The sequence below is a fragment of the Cardiocondyla obscurior genome, linkage group LG08 (assembly GCF_019399895.1).
Source record: "Cardiocondyla obscurior isolate alpha-2009 linkage group LG08, Cobs3.1, whole genome shotgun sequence".
Taxonomy (NCBI): domain Eukaryota; kingdom Metazoa; phylum Arthropoda; class Insecta; order Hymenoptera; family Formicidae; genus Cardiocondyla; species Cardiocondyla obscurior.
In genome coordinates this window covers 3,774,257-3,797,288 of record NC_091871.1, presented here as the reverse complement: position 1 = coordinate 3,797,288, position 23,032 = coordinate 3,774,257, and the positions used below count along the sequence as shown (strand labels likewise).

At 41.0% G+C, this 23,032-nt stretch overlaps 2 protein-coding genes across 2 annotated transcripts; one reads left to right on the top strand and one right to left on the bottom strand.

Moving 5' to 3' along the window:
• Positions 1-37: 37 nt before the first annotated feature.
• Positions 38-7,566, bottom strand: LOC139105099 (uncharacterized). The gene is made up of 9 exons (XM_070660998.1): positions 5,508-7,566; positions 5,249-5,356; positions 2,811-3,227; positions 2,397-2,693; positions 2,181-2,311; positions 1,932-2,090; positions 1,518-1,787; positions 1,086-1,337; positions 38-950 (listed from the first exon to the last, which is right to left on the bottom strand). Exons 1-9 carry the CDS (start codon positions 5,614-5,616, stop codon positions 612-614), a joined length of 2,082 nt encoding a protein of 693 aa, XP_070517099.1. The 5' UTR covers positions 5,617-7,566; the 3' UTR covers positions 38-611.
• A 10,437-nt stretch (positions 7,567-18,003) lies between these two features.
• LOC139104857 (uncharacterized) lies at positions 18,004-22,985 on the top strand. The gene is made up of 4 exons (XM_070660586.1): positions 18,004-19,227; positions 20,942-21,238; positions 21,580-22,001; positions 22,096-22,985. Exons 1-4 carry the CDS (start codon positions 18,903-18,905, stop codon positions 22,342-22,344), a joined length of 1,293 nt encoding a protein of 430 aa, XP_070516687.1. The 5' UTR covers positions 18,004-18,902; the 3' UTR covers positions 22,345-22,985.
• The last annotated feature ends 47 nt before the right edge of the window (positions 22,986-23,032 follow it).

Here is a 23,032-nt window from a genome sequence, read left to right as displayed (position 1 = left end):
TTTAGCCATATATAGTCTTATTATATTTTTAGCGGTCATTATTTAAAGATGATAATTTAAAGATAATAAAAGGGTTGTGTTTTTTTTTACAAATATAATTTATTTTTTAATACTTAAGATTTACATTATACTGATATTAAAATATCGCAATAAATACCACATGGTAACAGTATTCAAGCATTACATGAAATGAGCACACTTGTCTAAGAACTGCACGAGTAATTGGTTAGATATTTATAAAGTGATATGTAAAATATGGCTACTTCCTTCTGCTATTAAACAGAATAAATTTTTTTCTTTATGTTTGAATAAAAGTAACGTTTTATAAACATTTCTTTATAAATATCTAAAAGCAACGAAGTTGATAAAATAATTTTTGCTGCTTACCAACTGCTCGATAACGACTATAAAATATCTTGATACATGTACGTTCTTGCTCGATGCAATCAATTTTGTCGCGATTTAATAATTACGAAGCGATAAAGTAATAATCACTTACTGTTAAACAGTTTAAGTTATTTGATTACTGGCACGCGCTTGTCGCCTTCTACCCATCTCTTTTTTTTTCCTGGTATTATTACGATAAAGATATTATATAAAATAATACCATTCTACGAATCCACGAATTTCGATCTGCGAATTTGCTGTAATTTAATATAAAGCACAGCCGTGCTGATAGTTGCAACGAGGAGTGTGCTCATCATAAGAAAAAAGGTCGTGTAAAATACATTATTATCCATGCAGACTTCTTTCGTTTTTGTCATTGCCTCGACAGCAGTTTCTTCCATACTATTCAAGATCTGATTGGACGCTGCGCTCAAGTCGTCTAACATGATTACTTTAAAACGCCTTCCAACACGAACCGGATCCGATAACAAAATTGGATTCGTCGTGTTCCTCGAAGATGGTGCATACGTTACCGACCGGCGGCGTCTTCCTGGGTCGATTTGCTAAAATTAATCGATACAATGTTTTGAATAAATCATAGAGAAATGTGAAACTTTTTAGCATTTATCTTTCTATGTTAAGAATTATGAAAAACTTTGAAATTATTGTACATTGTTAAAATAATTTTTGTGCCTTACTTGATTTGCTTCAGGACAAGGTTCACAATTAGTTTTACATAGCTCGACGTTACATTCGATGAAAAGGTCCATAACGTCGGGGAATTTAAAGGCTTGGAAAAATGCATAAGCGATAATAGAAGCGCCCGTATTGCCAGTGTCGTTTGTTTTTTGGAATGCGCCGAATAGTTTCGGTTTTAATATGCAGCCTCTTTCGTCAGTAAGCTGTAACATGTTGGTCGAAGCTTCATCTCGCGCCAAACAGTCCCGGACCTTGAAAGTAATAACAAAAGTTAATTGAATTTATACGTCTTATTTTATTTAATTCGTAATTAAATCTAGAAATTCTGTAAATTAATATTATTTATGCTGTTTATTTTGTATTTTATATTAAAACGCACAAAACATTTTTTTTCATGAAACAATAAGTATTTAAAGTAGCTTAATGCTCACCTGAAGATCGAAACCAGGATCACCTTCCACGGAAACTACTAATGTCATCGTTTCCCCGATCTTTACGAGCCCATCGGCGGCAGGTGCGAATGGTCCCTTGCCCATTTGAATATCTAGTTTGGCAGTCGCAGTGTCACCACTAAAGGTAACGATCTCCTGATTCAACATATCCACTGAGAGATTTACTGTTAGGGCTTTATTAATGTTCCCTTCCCAGAGACATCGTACTCTTCGAACGGTATCCCAAACTTCTTGTATACCCGGTTCATTCTTTGCAAACAAAAACGTTTTTATTTTAAAACCTAATAATTAATTTCAACGGCATATAATTTGTTTGCGAACTAACTACAACAAATTACATCCGTGAGAGAAATAAAAAATTGCGCTTATAAATTTAATTAATTCAATACGAACTTGTAAGACAAGGACGTTTTCAAGATAGGCTTGACCAGCTTCACCCTCGAAATCATTGATGAATTGAGTGCCGCAGGAGTCTAGACTCACGGTGAAAGAATATTGCATTGAGCCAGAGTTTTGTTTAACGTAGGTGCAGTCTGGATTCATAAAAAATCCCTGAAATTCCATCACATCAAGTCATATTATTCATTGCTTTTTTTTTCTTTTTCTTTTTTTTTACAAGCAATTATTTTAATTCACGCTTACCTTAGAATAAATAAGACCGTCATAAGCACGATTAAATTCGATATTAATTGTCATCATAGTCTTACTGCACTCAACGTCAAGACTGTGAATATGCGGGGGGTGATTAGCATCGTCCTCGTTTTGAGTGGCCTCTAGAAAATAAAAGCTTCATATTAATTTTCTCGTACATTTTGCTTTGCTGCATGAAGTAATTGTAATCCCTGAATATGTGTATACCTCCGTCATCAGTATCACCTTCTGACGTAGTCTCGGAAGGTCTCGAAGTTCCGGGCGTTTCAGAAATTCCAGGAGTTTGAGAAGTTCCAGGAGTTCCTTCTCCTGCGGTAACTTCATTAGGTTCTCTTTCGTCAGGTTCACCTGGCGTAGTGAAGGGAGGGAATGGCCTTCCGGTGGACGAATATCCGTTCGCCGAGGTAAATCCTGCCCCGTTTGAAGTAGGATATCCTGAACTAGGATATTGCTTTGTCGGCGGTGGTCCCGAAGGCCCAGATGGTCTGAGAGATCCCGAGGTTCCTAAGAAATAGCATAGGCAAAGAATTTTTAATTGTATAATATTTAAATACCTTCAGACAGTATTTTCAAAAGTGTAGTGTAATTAAATTTTTATATCATTATTTAAAATAAGCTTACCGCTAGATTCGGAGAAAGGCGGTCGTGGACTAGTCGGATAAGACGGCGGCTGCGGTGGTAGGTAAGTCGACGATGTTTCTGGAGGATTTAGTGGCGGAAATGCAGACGATCCCGCATTGGAGTACGAGGGTTGGCTCGGTCGGGGGTTGTAGGACGTGGCGCCTCTGAAACCTGACGGCACGTACGTTGACGAGGGCTGCTGGCTTGGTCTCGGGGTCGAAAATGGCGTGGAGGGCTGTCCGGGTCCCGGATAACCTATATTCGGCGGAGTGTACAACGTTGACGGTCGCTGGGCAGGGTAACCCGTTACGTCGTTTTGTTGAGAACCCGTTGACGCCTGGAAAGGTCGCGGCTTTTCGGGCGGTCGTTGGGTGCTGAAGGGCGGCAAGTATGCGTTCGTATCTGATTGCTGCCGAACTGTAAATATACATGAGCTCGTCGAGAGTAAAAATTCACTGTAACTGCCGCAAACATAACGACGGCATCAATGAAAAGTATTTTGAGAAATAAAAAAACGTAGTCTCCGAATTCTTTCAAAATAATTATTTACACGATAAATTTTCTCGGCTCAAATATTCTAATTTCTATTTAAATATATTTTTTTTATTTATACCTAAAAGTATTACATAAATTAATAAAACTTTATATTAAAATTATTGCTTGAAGCTTAATTAATAAAATCCTATTTAAATCAGGTATTAAAGCGGTGATTTTGAGGTCCGGTTTAATCTTAATATTTAATTAATATGTTCCAGGCAAAGACGGTCTTCGCAATTTTACCCCGCCTCACCCCGCAACCACCAGCCATCGGCTAAGCAACAACTATGCGACAAGAGATGGGTGACCCTAGCGCCGACCAATTACAGCGCTCCATCGATCGCCTGATCGCGAACGATCTACTCGACCCGCAGTTAAGGAGACACGCCGGCCACGTGCAGAGCGGCTTTCGGTTTTCGAGACGGATATCGAGGTATCTACGTATGTTTTACGTATTCGTAGTCGGGCGACGATACGACGTGCATGAAAATCTTTCTGTCTAAGGGCCGAAGTCTCTCACGGTCAGTTCAATTGCGGAGCCTCGGGCGTGAGGACGTGTCGGTAATCGCTCCGCAATTACGCGTATTTTCGGTCGCAAGAAGAACAGTCTCGCATACGAATAAGTGTCGACGTCGTCGACTAAGAAACGGGCGATCAGATTCTGTCCTCCTGTCGTTCCACTCGTCGTCTTGTGCTCGGTTTCGTGCGTCGTAAGAGTGCTTCGGAACGACAAGGTTAGAGCGGACGCAGGGTACGAAGCGTCCGATCTGATATTAGCCGCGTCGGCCGCGATCAGCTTTACCAATCCGTTTCTTTCGCCATCTCTTTCCGCGGTATTCAGCGAGTTCCGGCGATCGCTATTGTCAGTGCATGAAATCTGCACCTCGCGCGTCTTCTCCGTCGCGGCAGAGATTCTCAACGCGTTTCGAGTAAGTGATTTTTGTAGAACTTGAAGATAAAGTGCGCGGGGGACATTTCACATCGCGACCCGTCTCATTACGCCGCACGGGAATTAAAAGACTTGGACTTCGCTTTACGTTGCAGCCTATTTTTTGTGCCGAGTTCAACGGGAGTGCCGTAGACTATCTCGCGAGTGTCCACCAGTGAGGGGAAGGATGACCCGACACGTTCCATCTGAGAGGAGGAGCAGGCCCGGGAAGGGCATCATGCTTCGGCGGAGCAACTTATAGGTAAATATAAATTTTGTTTTTTAGAAAATCTTTTTAAAAATAAAGTAAAAAAAATAAAAATAAATCTTTTAAAAAAAAATCTTTATATTAATTTAAATACTTATATGTCTACAATAATATGTTTTATTTTATGTTACAGTCACCGGCAGAATTCTTCAACTCCGCTGAAGCTCATGCAGATTGGTGAGTCTCATAATTTTCTTTTTGTACGACATGCACGAAAAGGGACCTTTGGAAAAATAGCACACGCGAAGCGTATTTAAAGTCTTTGAACGTTTTTCAGTTTTACATGAATTTGTTAGTCTTTTTTAAATAATTTAAATAGAAAAAAGATAAAAGAAAGCATATGTTTAAGAGAGTTAATTAAGAATTCATTTAAAAGTGCTTCGTAAGCTTTCGTGATATTTAGTGTCGCGTTAAAATGATGGATTAATAGGATGATAAATTATGAATTAATAATTTCATGCGTCTCGAATCGATGAGGAGCACAGATGTAGCTTTCTTTTGCGTATGTATGTCCATGGTGCTAGTTTCCATCTCTGATCATTGGCGGCACTGAACTGTCTATAAATCAGCGCGCAACGTTAGACAACTAAATTTAAGTCATAATTAGATAGAGAATACTCGTTAATTTGCGTATATGGCAAAACGAAGCAACTTCGTGTCGCGTCGACACGGTCCTGTTGATCACAACGTAACTCGGGAACCTACTTTTACGTGTGCCCTGCTGGTAGATGCCTTGAATCCACTCTAGGATATTTTGTGCCATCACGTCTGCCGGCGATAGCGAGGTAGCAGCCCGTTGAACTCTCGATCGTGCTAGTAAATGTTAAACCATTTGCTTGTAAATTCAAATTTGTATATCATCACTAATAACGTCTTTCTCTCTCTCTCTTTCTCTCTCTCTCGCTCTCTTCTTCGATAATAGCGTTAGGGACAAGCTCATAGAATCCCTTTGAATTTTTCTTACCGGTATCCGTGTCCGCAGTTCTCACAAAAAGCGCGTGACCGCCATAGTCTTGGCCGCGTATCGCTGCATCCGAGAAAGCGACGACGAGAATCGCCGCGATCAGCTTCATCTTTGGCCTGCAAAATTTTATTTCGATTATGAATAAGGCTCTTTTCTTCACGTTGCTGTATTAAGATTTTCAATTTCGAGCAAGATTTTTTATTTAAATAAAAATAAACGCCTCGCTTATAATCGCTTAAGTATAATCATCGATTCGCGGTCGGGAAGATCGAGGGTACGCTGGGGAACGATGACTCGGTACGCCGATATTTTTCGTCGTTGAAAGTAGAAAGTGGTCATTATGAAATCTATGACCATGATCGCAACTTTTGACAGTTGACGTCACCGTGCAAGCGAGATGACTTATTGCCAGAAGAGAATTGGTGAGTGAGCGCGCGCGCGATTTCTCTTCAAGGTCTTGGTTTCCGTGTTCCAGCACGGTTATGAAAATCTCCGTTCGCACGTTAGATATATGTGTGCTCAAGTATTTAGACGTGCGTTAGATGTTCCCTCAAGGTCCCGACGTGCGTGCCGGATCACGCGAGCGGTGCACAAAGAGCGACCACCTCGGGCTGACCCGCGCGTGCTTACCGTGAATTTCGAAAGTAGCACCGAAGGATATCGTGGTGGTTTTCTAATTGGACCGTAATTACCGGTGGTAATACTCAAGGTCCCCGAATCGCGGACGCGAAATGAAATTTATCTTTCCCGCGCGGATTAACGGCGAGGATTATTTCGGCAACGCGACGAGTGTACGGATAATTGTTCCACCGCCAAGTTGCAATCTCGATGATCCCCCCAAGGTCCCGAACCGTGGCGAAATTCATCGTCCGTGTAGATGAAATAGAAAAGAAACCGCAATTATTTCAACAGAACTTCGACGAAAATTTCGGGTGCTAGCAGCGGCGCTCGTTCTTTAATCTCGTATCCCGATCGCTAAATATCTTTTAATTTGGAACCGCCGTTCGTTTCCATTATTGTTCGCGTTTTCTCACGTGCTAAGCCGGGTTTCGTCAGGACAAATTACGCGCGGCATAATCACGCGCGGTCTTGTCTCACGTGTCTCATAATTCTAGACTAGTTGGAATAATTTACAAGTATGTTTATGAGCACTTAATCTTGCGTTTATGATCACTCCAATGGTGTTCTTTTTGCAGATAAATAAGATTGTATTTTTTTTCGGGTGGGCTTGTTAATTTTATATCATAGTATCATAAATCTATATTTAAATATTAATTTTATTAGCACCTTTAGCCGTATTTCGTAACGATGCCTCGTGTACGTTTATTACAGTTTGTAATATTTATTACAGACAAAATTGTACAAAACTTCTCTTTCTCTCCCGACGCAGAAAAAAAATAAATTCGTAATTTGACGTACAAATAAAATAGATATATAGTATTACTGACGATTGTATGATTAAAATTTTAATATTTAATTTGGTCAAACTCGCGATTATAATAGAGATAGTGAATAAATAACATGATTTCGATTCGCATATGATAATAATGAGGCTGTATTGAAATAATTACTGGAATGCGATAATTACAGCATAAATATACATATTACGATATTCAATCATCCGCACGATTTGACGGATAATTATTACTTGTTTGCATTACAAAATGCAGATTTCGCACGACTTTTCTCCGGTTTAATGAACGTTTCCTTCGGGTCTTCCGCCTAAACTAGTGTCATTATCTCGTTACACGGACTTGAGATCTAACGGTCACTCCCGATTAATCCGATGCAATCCGTGGCTTTGGTATATACGGGAAAGCATCGTTTATCCTCGCACGGATGCTTTCCAACGCCTCAGTTTTATGCCATGAATCCGCTAGTGAAACCGAATCGTGACGCGGCTTCGGCTTCTACCCGTACTCCCGCAATCCGATGCATTCGAACGCCGATGCCGCGTCTGGATCGGCAAGGCAAAAGATCGAGAAGTCAACAGTAGAATCGTGCTTGGGCAAGGTGAAAGGTGAAAGTCGCAACGCGCCGGTTAGAAGATTGCACAGATATCGATGGACGTGAGCTCGCTTTTACACGTGTTGAAACATATATGCACGCACGGCGAGATCTATTGAATCTTTTTATCATTTTATCGAAGTATCAAATAAATCAGTTTGCTTTTTTTTTATTAGAAATTTTTTTTCTTTTTCTACGTGTACTTTCGATTAATTTGTACGATTTTAGTTTTACTTTTAATTTAATTGATAGAAATATTCACTTTTGAGTTATGATGATAAAAATTTTTACTTCTCTTTGAATCGTACGTTTTCCTAGATTTTTTTTTTCGTATCGTGTACTTTGATACGCGGACTTGATCTCATCTCGTAAACCTTTGAATCGAAGATTTATATTTATATATTACGAAAATTAGAGTGGAAAGAAAATTGACGTTGTGATTATTACGAAATAGCAGAGAATTGACGCGGTTGCATAAATCGGAGATTCCAATTAAGTTTAATCAAATAAAAATTACGAGTACACGCATAAGTGTACATATACGACGGTAAGATAAATCATCAAAGCCATCAAAATAAAACTCAATTTAGAAATATAATTCGTGAAAAATAAGAAAAAAAAGAAAATTATGTCGCAGTGGTAGTTTTACAATTATCGTGTATAAAAAGTCATTAAAAAATTACACAAAAACATATTTAACCGAAGATGCAAATCCTAATAGAGATGCTGTATTTAAAATCAAGGGTTACGGCCGAGCGAAAATGTCCATCGACAGGTACCGCGTTCATTATCTGAGAAAATTACGTATGTAATCACTTTTATTCAGCGTAACCGCTACGCGCGTAACACGTAATTGATAATAATCACGTCGATATCATTAACCTGGTGAGCAATGAATAGTTGATTGTTGCGGTTTCGTGACGCGTGCGAATTGCAGAGAGTTTGTGCTCATTTTTTTTTTTTTCCGTAATTCGGCAAGCGTAATAACGCGCTGTAGACACGTGTGTACACACTCGGTACAATATTCTCGATCTAGTTAAAGCTCTCGCCGCATCACAAATCAAATTAACGCGCCGGTACTAATTACGCGTTAATTAACACTCGCTCAGCCTCGCGCTCACGGGAAGGCTCGTTCTTTCGAAATTTCCGCCGTCGTCGTCAACGTATTAGAATATCATAATTTGTGCCTCGAATAAAACACGCCGTCTGCGCCTTCGCGTCGTGCAATTCGTGCGAAATTCGTGTAACTTCGCGCAGGCGGTCCGGCCGTAACGTTGCTGTTTGCGGTCGCGCGATTAGGCAAGTGTAGCATGCACTTGAGAAGCTGCGGTTTTCTTCTCGCCGCACCGCCGGCCGCTTCGTTGTCGATGTCGGCATTTTAATAACGAGCCGAGACGGCACTTGTTTATTATGGAGATTGCGCAATAAGGACCGAGAACTGGGCTACTCAAAGCCATTATTATTTTACATCCAATGGATATAGCCTGGTTGGTGATCCACTGGGAATTAAATTAGAATCGAACGAATATCGTTAATACTTTTTTTCAGTTTGAGCTAGGCCGTAAATATTTTTTGTGACTTGCTTGTAGATAATTAACATTGCGCCATTCGCGATAATTTACCGCGTATATGGTTGCTGTTTTTAAGCAAATAAATTAAATTTGGTTTTGTTAAATTTTCCTAATATTTAACACGTTTTAAATATTTTATTTTTAATTTTTTTTTTTATTATACCCATTTCTATAAAAAAAAGTTTTACATTTACCCGTTTTTTTAATTTTTTTATTATCATAATTTTTATTGTTTGTTTCCATTTTATCTTAATTATTTTCTACTCAAAATAATCTTTCGAATCTCCTTAAAACAGTATTAAAAAAAAAATTATTCTCGACGTTAGGCCGGTTTTATATTTTTGCAAGTTTTACATTTTCTCGTCTTTTAATTTTTCTATGTGTCCCTATATACATAATAAAGTGAAGTTGACATTAATAATATCATATATGCGGCAGGTGGTAGATAAAGTTGCGGCGATGCGTCTTTTCGAGAAACGCAATATTTCAGCTGCGGCAAGCGCGAAATTATATGTAGCATTAAATTAAAGTCGATATCAAGCAGGGAAACAGTCATGATGCCGGACGCTAATGACGCTAATGACGAAACGATTTAAGTGTGCTGGCCGGCGGTTTGCGGCCGGACTTGGATTTCGCGCAGTGAAAACTGTTACGTCCAATAGGTCTGGGTTACCGGGACATCGATTTCCTTATACATCGGCGTACGTACGTGAATGCCGCTAAAACCGGCCGCGCGTCGACATGAAAAATCGCCGACGATTCGCGGGTGATTTTTTTTTTTTATCGTACAATGTCAGCAGCCGGCAATGCCAAATACGTAATGTCGTATAATGCGCGACACTCGAGAAAAATGGGTTTTCCTTCGGTCGTGTTCGGCGGCAAAAGTCAGAGTGGAACTCCTTGGCCGTGTTATCTGGCGAATCTTACATCTCGGCGGTTGTTATTTTTTTTTTCTTTCTTTAATTATCGTTTTGCACCATAATTATTTTTTTTGTCGGACGCACTATCAGCTTCTTACGGTTTTTTACGCTTCAAATAGGCCGTCACGTTCGAGAGGACCAACAAAATTTACGGTTGTCCGTCAAAGATTCGGCCGGTGGATTCTACGGCCAGGGAACAATTTGTCTTACGACGTACGACGTTCGCGAATTTTTAAATGGCCGCAAAAACGTGCCCCCTGGGTACGCTTGGCTGGGAAAGCGTGAACTTTACTGTTAAATTCCTCGGATGAAGCATGCGCATTTTTCAAGCCCGTTCATTGACATTTAATATATTCTTTGCTCACATACGAGCATGATCTATCTTTCTCCTTCTTTCTCTTTTTACCGTCTTCCCGCACGATCTTCTTTTCTCCTTTTTTTTTTCTTTCTTTTTGCCTAGCTCCTCACACATGTGTCTTTACTATTATGTGGTGCTGTAGAAAACGCATTTTAAGTACCGTGACTAGCGAAAGGATGTCAATACTGTAAAGTCGATATAAAATTGCGATGCTGCGAACGTTGCGAGATAATTTTGATGATTCACCGTAGAAAATATTTTTAAATTTTTTGCTTCGAAAAAAAAAGAAGTCTTTATATTAATAATTTATTTTGTTTTACAAACTCCGTATTCGTATTTTGATTTTATCTTGCAATTTTACCAAGATTTCAAACGATACATTTAGCTTAAAATTTTCATGGAAGCTGCGTTTCTGAAAGTAGGCCATCGATTTTTCCGTGAAAACCGAGTTATTTTCTTTTTGGGGCAAAATTATTTCTTCGGTATCGCGATTCATTCGATTACAGCCGGAATGTTAAATTATCTGCGTGGCATGCGCGTTGCGTTAGAAAACATATTAGGTAGAGAGTATCTTCGTGCCATTCGATTATATTTGTTTCTCAAATTGATGCCATACGACGTCGAGGATTTTCTTGTGAAGCTTGTATAGCGCGCATTTCACAATTCTTTGTGCACTGTGCTTCTGAATCTGTGTTACTTAACGCGGATAAATTTCTTTCTTCTTAGATGTAGTAATCTTGAGGACTTACATTATGAATTCCATAATTGTAAACACGAACGTGGTGACGATTTCGAGGCGTCAATTTCGAAGATTAATAATAATTACTATATTAATACAAGTAATAATGACACGGCGCTTGATACAGAAGAGGTTAAAACCTCGTCATTCTTGCGTCACTTGCGTTTATATTTTTATTCAGATACGATAGAGCCCCGAGCGTGTCGCAAACTCTTCTTGTTCCTCGGTGCGTTTCGTAACGTCTAATCCGCGAAGATAAATGTCACGAGGCGTGTGCAACGAAAACTCCAATAATCATTTTTTCTTCCGTATCTTTGCGCGAAGTCAGTCTTGTGCGGAAGACATGCGAAATGACTTTTACTATTGTACGAACGAGCTACATGATTTTATCTTCTTCCCACGTGGCGATGGAAAATAAAATACACTTGCTTTTGAACTTCAATATTATTTCCGGTGGTTTTAAGGTCCCGGTACAAAAGTGCGGGTGTTAAAATTTTTGTTATTTTTTTTTTAATAACTTTCTACATCACAATGTCTTAGAAAAAAAAAATTATACACATATGTATATATTTTTAAAATTTAATTATTAAATATTATTATTTAACGATTTAATTAAAATATTAAAAAGACACAAGTATTTATCGTGATCAAGGATGGAGATTTCGTTGTTTGCCTTTCCATATTCGATCCGTTTGAATATTTGTTATGTCAAAGATACTTCAGGAACAAGAAGAAGAGGATCTCCACGACATTTGCGTATTTACATGCGTGCAACAAGTGAGTCTCTGCATCATCATCGTACGATGCGTGCCGCGTTCGCATGTACATGTAGATATTCACACGTGTGCTCACTTTCTTTGAGGATGCGGTGACCAAAACGAGCAATCATCATTGCTCACTCTCACTCTCGCACAATGATTCTCACACTCGCTACTCTTTTCTCCTTCAACCACAGTTTACGTGCGGCTTTTGACATCGTATACGTTCAAAGAAAGTACCGCCGTGAACGAATAAAATAATTTAATTAAAAGAAAAGAAAAATACCCGTCAATCTTAGAGATCTCGATCTCCCCGTACGATATCTACGAACAATCTTTAAAAGTGCAGATGTGCAAGCACCGCTTACGGAATACCGCGAAAGTTAATATCACATTTGTTGGATAAGAAACGCGAAATAACTTGCGAACCTCCCGATTTTATTACTCAATATTTTTAATGTCCTATGCTGTAAAATTAACAAATACTATTTTTATATAGAAATAATTTTTTAACGTATTACAAGATAAAATTAAAAATCTTATTTCAATCTTGAGCGTAGAAAAGTTTGCAAGAAACATCAATTTTTTTTTTACGCGGATAATTATTGAGAATCGAGACTCACCTGTAAGTGAAATCCGTTCCTTGGAAAATTATTGCCACAAGGCTGAAGTGGATCTTCCTTCACGATTCGGCCGGAAGATTTGCGTTGCGCGCTTATGAGAAAGGTGAGAGTGAATAGCTGGGAGCATCTTCATTCAAGCTTTATATAGGTATTGTACCCCCTTACCTAGGTAGATTCTGTAGAAAGAGCGTGCCATCTCTCTTACCATGTCTACTGTAATTTTATCATCAGTGAGATGAAAAAAATACTTGTTGACGAAATTGCATTAAGTAGAATTATTTCATGTTCAAAGTTCCGCCAAAATTTTAAGTAAAATCATCCATTTCAGTCGCTAAGTTACCAAAGCAATCACGCTTTACCTATATTATCATGATATTTATACAACAAATAGAGATAAATAAATATTATTATTACTGAACTCATTTAAATTAATCCGTGTTGAAACGATAACATAAAAACTTTTGAGGTAAATTTAATTTAGGTCATCGACAAAAGACCGAGAATATTCTCTTTTGCACCAAAAATAGTTCTGCGTTCCATATCTTCTATAAAAGTTTCATTGAGCTCCGTGAAATAAATGCTAATCGATAAACAACTGATAAGTGATTTATCTGCCCGGTATTATCGATACTTAGTTCAGCATCGTTTTGTGAGAATTTTTGTTGAGGAAAGTCGAGTCACGTTCGGGAATAATGATGATAATATATGAATTTCTATGGGCAGGATATTCGTCACCCTTACAAGGAGACGAAGTCGCGATCTCTTCCGGGTATATTCAGTAATCCCTAATTTGGCGAACCTATATTTTCGCACGAGTGAAATGCATTGCTCCTTCACTCGCCGACAAAGGAATGAATTTTCCGGGCGCAACCCAATTCGTTTGTCGTGAATTTGTTTATAATTCATATGGCAGCTAAATTGTATAATGATTCTTACGCAATTGTGCCTTGAAACTTTTTCTGTGGTATTCTATGATAATCACGTACCAACCGCATTATTTGAATTAATGAGATAATAAAAAATGAAGTGTGCTTTTTATGCACTTGATACAATAAACATCGTTCAGAAATTTCTTTAATACTTACTAAGCAAAAGGCGCGAGAACTTTGAACAATGCAGATTAATTTAATTAATGCTATAATTGGTTTAACTGAATTGAAATTGAGCTGTATTTAATTAATTTTTACTTTTCCCTTACTCACATGATATTTGATATTTGTTAAGAAGTTAACTAAAATAATTACGCGTGCGCATCGCTTTAGGTATTTCTAGTCCCGGCTTTCTCTAGAGATTGAGCTATAAAACGAGGTAGAACCACAGATTGAATTTTAGTTAACACTAACTAATATTACAAGATTCGGGCCCTCCGCAAATCACTTTTGGCCGTATATGGGGTGACGAAGATTAGAGCCGTGACAAATTTTGAAGTTTTATTGACCTTTAACCGAGGGAATGGGGACTCTATAAAAGAGAAAGCTGACGTAGGAACAATACTGTTGAAAATGTATTTATAGTTACGCCAATTTCGATGTCGGACAAAAGTATCGAAGTTTACCGAGGCTATTTTATCGTGAGAGAAAGAAAAAAAAAACAGAAAAGAAAAGAGAAAAAAATTCGTTTCTAGTGGCGTGAAAAATTCAACAGCCAAATATCGCGTTGGTATCACGGCGGCGCGTTAAATATTCAACGCGTTTGCATTGCATGCGATAGACTGCCCGCAAGGGTGATGAACGACGTGAGTGCACCGACGCACCTGTGCGCCGCAACTGCCCATCATACGTCATTAGGTGTCATTAGCGCCTCGGCGCATTTCGCGAGTACATTTCGGACCTGAATATCATCACCGGCGGTTGCTGCGTGCGTACCGCGCGCAACAGCTTCGTGAAATGCAACAAAGTGTAGCGGTCGTGGAGCCGCGCTCGCCGCAGCATTTTCAATCGCCGGCCGCGACGGTTTTGCGCGAGAAACGCGTGCAACGTTTTATTAAGTTCGCGCGTTGTTACGTCGAGTTTGGGAAAAGGTTTACGGCGTGGTTAGAATTTTTTCCGTGGCCTAGCGATGTGATTAGCGGTTGAGCAACGTCGCCGGGAACTGGACAGGAGGGAACGTTCCGTGCTCTCGCTGGCGGGTCGAAAATCGCCGTAGCGTTTTTCCGGAATTCGCATTCGGGCCGTAATCTCTCCCCCTTCCCCCTCGGTCGCGTCGTTTCACCGGCGCGCTCAATAAATTTAACGAGATAATCTAGGGTTACTCACGGTTCACGCTTCATGAGCCTCATTCTCCCGCCGCGGTCTCGGCGCGCCTCGCGCAACGAATGCAAGGCCGCCGTGTGCTGTGTTTGGCAATTACGCCGCCGAGATAAATTGAATAACGAAATTAAATTGCATACGTTGCGTTTCCGCGGAATAACGATATTTTTTTATTCCGGCAATATTCTATTTCCTCCCCACCTCGAGAGACGGCCTCCCGCTGGCTTGAAGACACGGTATCCATTATCGTATAATCGCCGAATTACCGGTGCCTCTATAATTATACCTCATTACCATAACTCTCCCGAGTATCTCCGTTACGTCAAATAATAAAACCATCACGTGCCCTGGCACCAATTACTTCCATACACGCACATTGCGCGTAGAACCGCGGAGGAAAAATAAAAAAGGAAAAAAAAAAATGTCAGTAAGACTCGCACACTATTACGCCTTAAATGTGTGATTTAAAGACAAAATGAGAGACAGCAATGTGCGTCTTGCGTATGTACGCAAGTGGAAGATAATAAAAGATTGTGTAGAAAATGTACAAAAAGAAAAACTGTGGGAAAATTATAATTAAATTAAAAGTAAATGCAGATGGGTGTGTTATTCGTGCTAATTAGTTATAATGAAATTAAAGAAGAATTAAAAAAACTTTATTTCCGACAAACGTGTATATTTCCCGCGTAAACGTAATTCTCTTATGCGAAATTTATTGCTGTTCGTGACGCGGACGTTAAACAAATATATTTACCGTTAAATTGTGGCGAACCACAAATCAATAATTTGACTTGACAAATTCCGTTGATTAAAATTTTTGATAATGTGCAATATTTACCAAGCGGAATATTTATCAAAAATTTAGATACGAGCGTAAGATTTGCAATAATAATAGGAATCATTCTTCAAGTTTTGTACAAATTATCTGAGTTGTATCAGATAAGATCCCAAGAGAGTCACCACTTTTCCGCGATATTTCATGTCTCCGATCGCGCATGTTAATGCGATTATTACGTACGGTTCTCGCGTACGAAAACGCGTGCGGAATTGTAAGATAAAAAAAAGTTTTAGCCGGTCCATTACATAGCCAAGAGATGTTTGCGCAATCCGGCTGCATTACCCGCGCGCCTTATGTCCCGCGGTGCGTGTCGAAACGCACGGCGGTCGTCGTATCGGCACCGCGTGATAACCACTTGTCATCAATCACGTCGCATGATGTTCGTCACAGAGCCCGGCGTGCACACGGGTGTCCCTGTCGCAGCCCGAACTCACTCGCCGGCGGCAAGATAGGATGCACGCGTGCGCCTCCGTTTCGCGATTCTCGTACGAGATTATTAATTACCACCGCCGCTGCGCCTAAACTGCTATCAATTGCGCGGCGACACTCTGGACAAGTTTCGAGATAATTATCAAGTTCCAACAAGCACTTAATATCCAATCGCTTCCGGTCTAATTTTCCAGCATCCGGCGCGAGCCAAGGGTTTGAAAATTATTTCCAATCCCCGCGAACGTGCCGAGTACTTACCGATCTTTTAATTGACGTGGAGAGAATAAAAAAAGGCGCTTCTATAATACATTTGTATCCCAAGTTCTATTTATTTAAATGGTCGATAGTTTATTTTACAGGTTTGCGTTGTATTACAAGTAAATGCAATTGGGAGGCACGTTTCATCGCGATGCATTTAATTTTATTCGCCGGTTAGTTTGCTAGACGCGATGTTTACTAAGTAAATACATGGGGCATATGTGGTTTATTAATGAAATCATATTTCGTTGTTCAGTTATGCCGCGGTGTTTGGGGACAAAGTGCGCAGCCTTCTCTTGGCGATCGCGATTCAACGATGACGCGTCTAATTAATTCGCGACGAAAATCAATGAGGTGGCTTTCGTCGTCACTTTTCTGCGACGAAAATCTGGCAATTACCTCACGTCGGAAATAACTCTATCGAGAGTTTAGCGGGGTTAATCAATTCACCCGAGTTCCATTTATCACTTCGCCGATTTCTTCCGCCGATGCGCTTCGGGATTATCGTTTCGCGTCAGTTTGTCAACGTTACTCGTCGCATTGACCATCGAGGAATTTTGATGAAAATCCCCGTTTCATATTTTATTTATTATATCTCGTTATTTATTAGACTTCATTCTTTGTAAGGTTATTTTATCGAAAATTTATTAATCTTACTCAACAGCGCATAAAAATTGTCAAGCTTTAATTTTTTTTTTTTTTTCGATAAATGCAATATTAATGCTCGATATGCTATTCCTGTAGCGTACTTCTCGTAGAAAGCAAAGTGGATTTATGACTTTAATTTCAATCGCGAAATTCTTTCGTATCGTTTAACATCATGATTTTCCCGTGACGCTTGTGTAACGTCACGTTCGTCCCTCCTTTGCGCACTTGGATCTTTTAACTCCCGCGCGAATTTAAAGAATATATAAGATTTACGGGAAAAACCTCGGAGGTTTTAGCCGGCGAACGGGATTAGCGGGATTGAAAACCACCCGCATCGAGCGAACGGAACGGTGCCATAAAGTTGCGCGGCGCTGTTCTTATTGTATGAAAATCGATGCGAGCTGCATTTTACGCGCGATTTCGCATCGCGGCTACTTTATTCATGTCATTTCGCGATATGTACAAACTCGAGCGCGGACAATGTACCCTTAGGGAGGCTTATAACATCGCACTTTCTCGGTGCGTTAATCTCGCGCGCGTTCACGAACGGCGTTTAATTGCGATTTCGTAATATCAATATCCAAGCCGTCCCTCTCGCGATTGTTCGCGTGCGCCAATTATTCCGGTCTGCGCAATATCGGTTCACAGAGAAAGAGAAGTTCTACCCGGGAATACCTCGTTTCACGAGGGCGAGAATCTCGCTTGGAAAAGAATAAGCCGCTAAGAGGCGCTAAAGACGAATTTTTTTTTTTTTTAAGCTGGCTCCTTTGAAGTTCCTGAAGCGTGAACGATTCCCGTCCATCGATTCGCTTTCTGGGTTACCACCTGTCGTTCGGCGGAGATTATGCAAAGTCTCCGAGCGGCGGTGAACCGCGGAGAAAATGTGTAATTAATCAGCGGATATATTGTTGGGCCGCTCGTCGTGACGGTTGCGAGCCCGCGCGCATTTTACGACCTTACTACCGCCGCACAAAGAGCGGCTGTCACTTTCTCGTGACGCTCTTTTAGAATGCCGGATGATCCTAGGTTACAGATATTACGGTCGCCGCGTGCGGTGGAAAAATGGCTGGGCGGGAGGGACAGAGGGGAAATTAAAAATAGAACGAACACGCGTAGGTTCGCGGCGGAGATACGCTGGCGCCGCTTCGTTCACCGCGTCCTCCGGGATTATCTCGGAAATTATTGTTCTCGTTTTAAATGACGGGCCGCAGCGCTTATGGCATTTGTTTCATATGCCCGTCGGTTTCTCTCCCGTGCAAACAAAGCCAGCGCGCGATGGACCTTTTTCCATATATATATATATTCTTTTTTTTTCTTTTTTTCCTCGAAATTGAACGCTTCCCGAACTGTCGTAAATTGCGTTTAACTCCCGCTCGCCCGTGGCGAGATCTCTTCAGGAAGCGGTGGACGGCAAACATTACGCAAACAACGATACACCGATGTAGTCATCACGTTTGGAGACGAGCTCGGACGATAGAAAGTTAAGTGTCCTGTGGGCATACAATTACAATAGCAGCGATACGCTCCTGTAATATCGGAGGCATACGGATAAGTGCCGCGTGAAGGAGCGAGGAAGTGATGAATAGCTCGACTATATAATACCGCGTGCACACGATCATTACAATTGTTGCTACTTATTTCATTCGAGCGCGGCGTAAAAATGCGAGAATTGCGCAAGGACGGTGGTTGCATATGGCCATCGATAAAACGCCGGCGGCGCTTTCTTCCTTCGTCGTCGCGGGTCAAGCGTGTCTCAAACGGCCGTTCTTACGCGGCGGCGGGCATGAATCGCGACGAAAAATCTGCGCATCGCAGATAGCATGTTTTTGCGTGTCGAAACAAAAGCCGGGATTAAGAGCCGACTCGGTCCGCGCGGCTCGCGGAGTCCCCCCGTGGAGATCGCGGAAGAAGGCGTCGCGTCCGGCGCAAAAATTCGTGCGAAAGTTCAGGCGGGCTGAAGCCGGGAGAGAGATCGCACCGCGGGTTTTGCAAGAGAGATGAGGCCGTGCCGCTCCTCGGAGGAGGAGATGGAGGAAGAGGACAACGGTCGGCGCAGAAATCAGTTCAGCAAGGACGAGCGCCTGCATCTGCTGAACGTGATGAACCAGTACGCGCCGCTGCTGGACGACAAGAGGGCGTCGGTATTTGATCGCCGCGAGATCTGGCGCGCGATCGAGCGAGATTTTCATCAGGCGGGCTTTGCCAGCAAGACGTCGGCGCAGCTGAAGAAGTACTGGCAGAACTACAAGTATCACGGCAGGAAAGCCCAGGCGGTAAATCCGCGCGTCGTGGTCGTCGACGCGACTATATCCGCCGCGGTCCGTGAAATTAGCCATCGACAGGCGGCTTGAAACAAACGAAACTTTTTCTTTTCTTTTTCTTTTTCTTTTCTTTTTCTTTTTCTTTTCTTTTCGATTTCCGGGCTTATCTTCGTCTCGCTTACCAGCGCTCTCGCTCTCTCTCTCTCGCTTTCGCCCGGAACTTCCTCATTTTTCACTTTTAAAAGCTTAAAAATGAACGAGACCACATTTGTAAGATAATAAGTTAGACGCGCGGCATATTATCGAGCGGAAGCACGATAATTCCGTCCGATGAACATTACCGTTTCTTTTTATTTCCCGCGGGGGAAGATATTTTGCGAGAATCGCGGTTACTAATGCTCCTACTCGATTACTTGAGCGTTTGCCAAAACGTTATTTCACGTTTTGTTTTACGTTTTCCTCTTTGTATTTTTCCACCCGTCGCTACCCTCTGAGGTACGTATCGTTTTCTGGTTAATCCACTCGTGCAAAATCACGCAGGGTGTGAAGAAGCACTCGAGCGCGATTTCGAGAAACACGACGGAGGAAGCGTCGCATCCCGAGAACCGTGGTAATCTCGAGATAATAAAGATCGCCAAGGAGCCAGCCTCGCCGTGCGCTTCACCTCGCTTCGGCGCGACGCTCGGGAACATCGGTGAGCCAGGACGTCGTCAGCGCGAGATATACGGGAATAATGGAGCGTTCTTCCGGAAATTAAGTGCCGCACCGATCCACCCGACCAGTACGTTCCCTTATCTACCGTCCCTTCGAGGGAATGCCTCCGTTTTTAAGGCCCTTCGCGGCAATAGCGCGTCTAATCCGTCCAATAATCTCTTCCGAGTTGTAACTATTCACTTTTGCAAATTAAGGTGAACTCTCAACTAGACAGAGAACGTGTCAAGCGCAACGTTCGAATAACAATATGAAAAGTGAAACGATAATTACATCCGCGAACTTTTTTTTCTTTATTTTTTTTTTTTTATTGGCGTTGAATCTTGTTACGCACATAGTTTACGAGGAATAAAAGGGATAACGATTTCTGCTTTAACGTCGTCGCTTTTATGGAAGACGCGCGGAAAACAAAACCTAAACTTGTCGATCTCCTGACGTGTGTTTCGTGACGATAAGCTACTTCTACGGAAACACTCGACCGCTTTTTAAGAGACCTTAAGTTTTATTACGTTCCTTATCCTTATTACGGCTCCACCCGCTTATCGTCGACGTCGCTCTGAAAAATATTTCGTGCTTCTTTAAGCCTGTCGAGTACTCGCGAGTCGATAAGCCTCTCCTTTAGACTCGCCTGATCGCTTCAAGACCGCAGCCGGCTTTTATCGAGACTCAAGAACGCGGCCCAGCCTTTTATTTATTTAATATTATTTTATTTTTTTTTATTATTCCGATCGTTTGTCGTAAGTGTACCAAAAAATGTCTTGACTTCCTTCGGAAACCTTTCAAATCCCCGAGGGTAGCTAGCAACCGCGTTGTTAAAGGGCCATCCTTCAGCAGCCGTCTGTTGTTTTACGACTTTATTCGATCTGTATAACTTTATTCAATATGACATTTTTATTCGCGCAATTTATTATATTACATAAAACGAGACCCTTAAAAAATTTAATATTTGCTCCGCAATCGCATATTCTTTTCGTACAATGAATAAAATATATATGAAAAAGTACGGAAAGATGCCGAGAACAATAGACGTGCTACATAGCGGATTTTGTAACTTTTGAATTTAGATTCATTGGAAGAAAATCAGTCCGACGCGGAAATTTCGCAGAGTAAGAGATTCTCGAGTCAGATTCGCGAGAGGCCAAGATCATCGAGTGTGACAGACTGCGAATCGGAGAAACCAATAGGCACCGATGTGATAGTATCTAATACCGACGTCTCTGACAATAGCGTCACTGTGTCAGTGATTTGCCCTGAAAGAGCTCGAGAGCCTTTTAGCAGGAATCAGCCGAAAAGAAAACAAGAGGTCGATGCGTCGCCGGATAGATTCACTTTTCAAAGCTGCGCCGTCTCAGGTGAAAGAATTTAATTTTATTTTCGCACTCGTCAACTTTCTCAGCCGTCGCATATTAAAATAGTAATAATAGTAATAATAACAGCTGCTATTTCGCGACCTTTTTTTTTATTTTTATCGTTAACCATTAACGAGGTAAAATTGTCGAATTAATTTAATTCAGCGCATCTAATTATATTTAAATAATATTTTATCGAAGAGGAAGATCTCAATATTACTTATTGCCTCGACAAGTACATCTTTGCGACACGCGAATAAAAAGATCGCAAGAGACAAGGTCGACAATTGTAGACAAATCGGTGGCGTGTCGCAGGCGATAAAAAATTTCATCTCCCACGTTTAAACCACCAGCTGCATCGCCGGGCAAGAAACGCAAGGACGACGATCAGTCCATTTTCCTGACCGCTGCAGGCGCGGCGAAAGGACGTTGCTTCTTGCTGCAGCCCCGACAGACTGATAATCACGGCGAAGTAATTAGTAACCGAAGGAATGCAATCGAACTGCGCCGGAAATTGAAACCAGCGAAGGAGAAGTCTCCGAGTTTCTCGTCGAAATTTGCGTCTAGCGATAAAGTTTCATGCTCGGTATCAGGAAAAAAGATTCTCAAAACGGCTAAGGCAGACTCTGCGAAAGGAGATCCCACTGCTTTCGACGTCCAAGATACTATTCGAGATTCAACGTGCCGCGAAGGAAAACGCGGGGAATCGAAAATTGGCGAGTACGCGGCGCCGCGAAATCAACGAGACGATCCCGACGAGACTGCGAATGACGCTGTTAGATCGCGTGGACCAAACGCGCGATTACAGGAGCGGGATAGAACTGGTCCGATCCAATCGGGGCTCGAAGACGAGCTGAATTATCGGTTGACGCTGCATCGACTGGAAGTACGCGATTTTCTTTTTCGCGGGGGAGATTCGGCGACTACAGAGAACGATTATGTTGCAGACCGAGGAGAAGCGCCTAAAAGTGAAAATCGCTGAGATGGCTATTCAGGAGATTCGATTCAGGATTCGGGCATTGAACGAGGACATTCGGCGTGCGGATGAACTGCACGAGTTGCATCTGGCACTTGCCACGGCTCAAGCGGTAAGCCGGTTCGCATGGCGAACACGATAATGCGAAAGCGCATTCGCCAGGACACCGTCGTCCGCAGTCCAATACTTCTCTACTATTTTTTATTTTTATTTTTTTTATTTTTTAGTTCTTATTTGTTTACGCGCGATGGTCGTGACAGTCGATTTTTCGCGAGAAACTCGATAATCCGACGTCTCGTTCGAGCGAAGGGTTTTTCTATTTTTCAAACATAAATATTGTAATCGCTAAGAGAAATATTTTTTCAAAAAGCATATTTACATATGTTACTGGCACTTTGTAATATTGAATAGACGGCACATAATGCTGCACAAAAAATCCATCTCTTTAATTACTCACAATCAGATGTTGTTTGAAATTAGTTTTATTTTTTTATAAAATCTTTATAAATATTTTTAATTTTTTTTTATTTGCTATCTTTATATGTGTAGTAGAGAAAATTTATTAAAGAGCTGGAAAATTTTTTAATTAATATTTTACGAAAAGAAACTAAAAGACAAAAGGAATTAATTTAAAAACCGATAGATTAATAGAATAAATTGAAATAAAAGTATTAATTAGAGGCGAAATGCTTAATATATTTTTTACGTATAAATTTTAAAGGGATAATATATTAGATAAATTTTACTTTTATCAACAGAACACTCGAGGATTGCATGTTTAAAGATCGCACGATTAAGGACAGAAGTTCCTGAAAGAGATAAACTTTTGG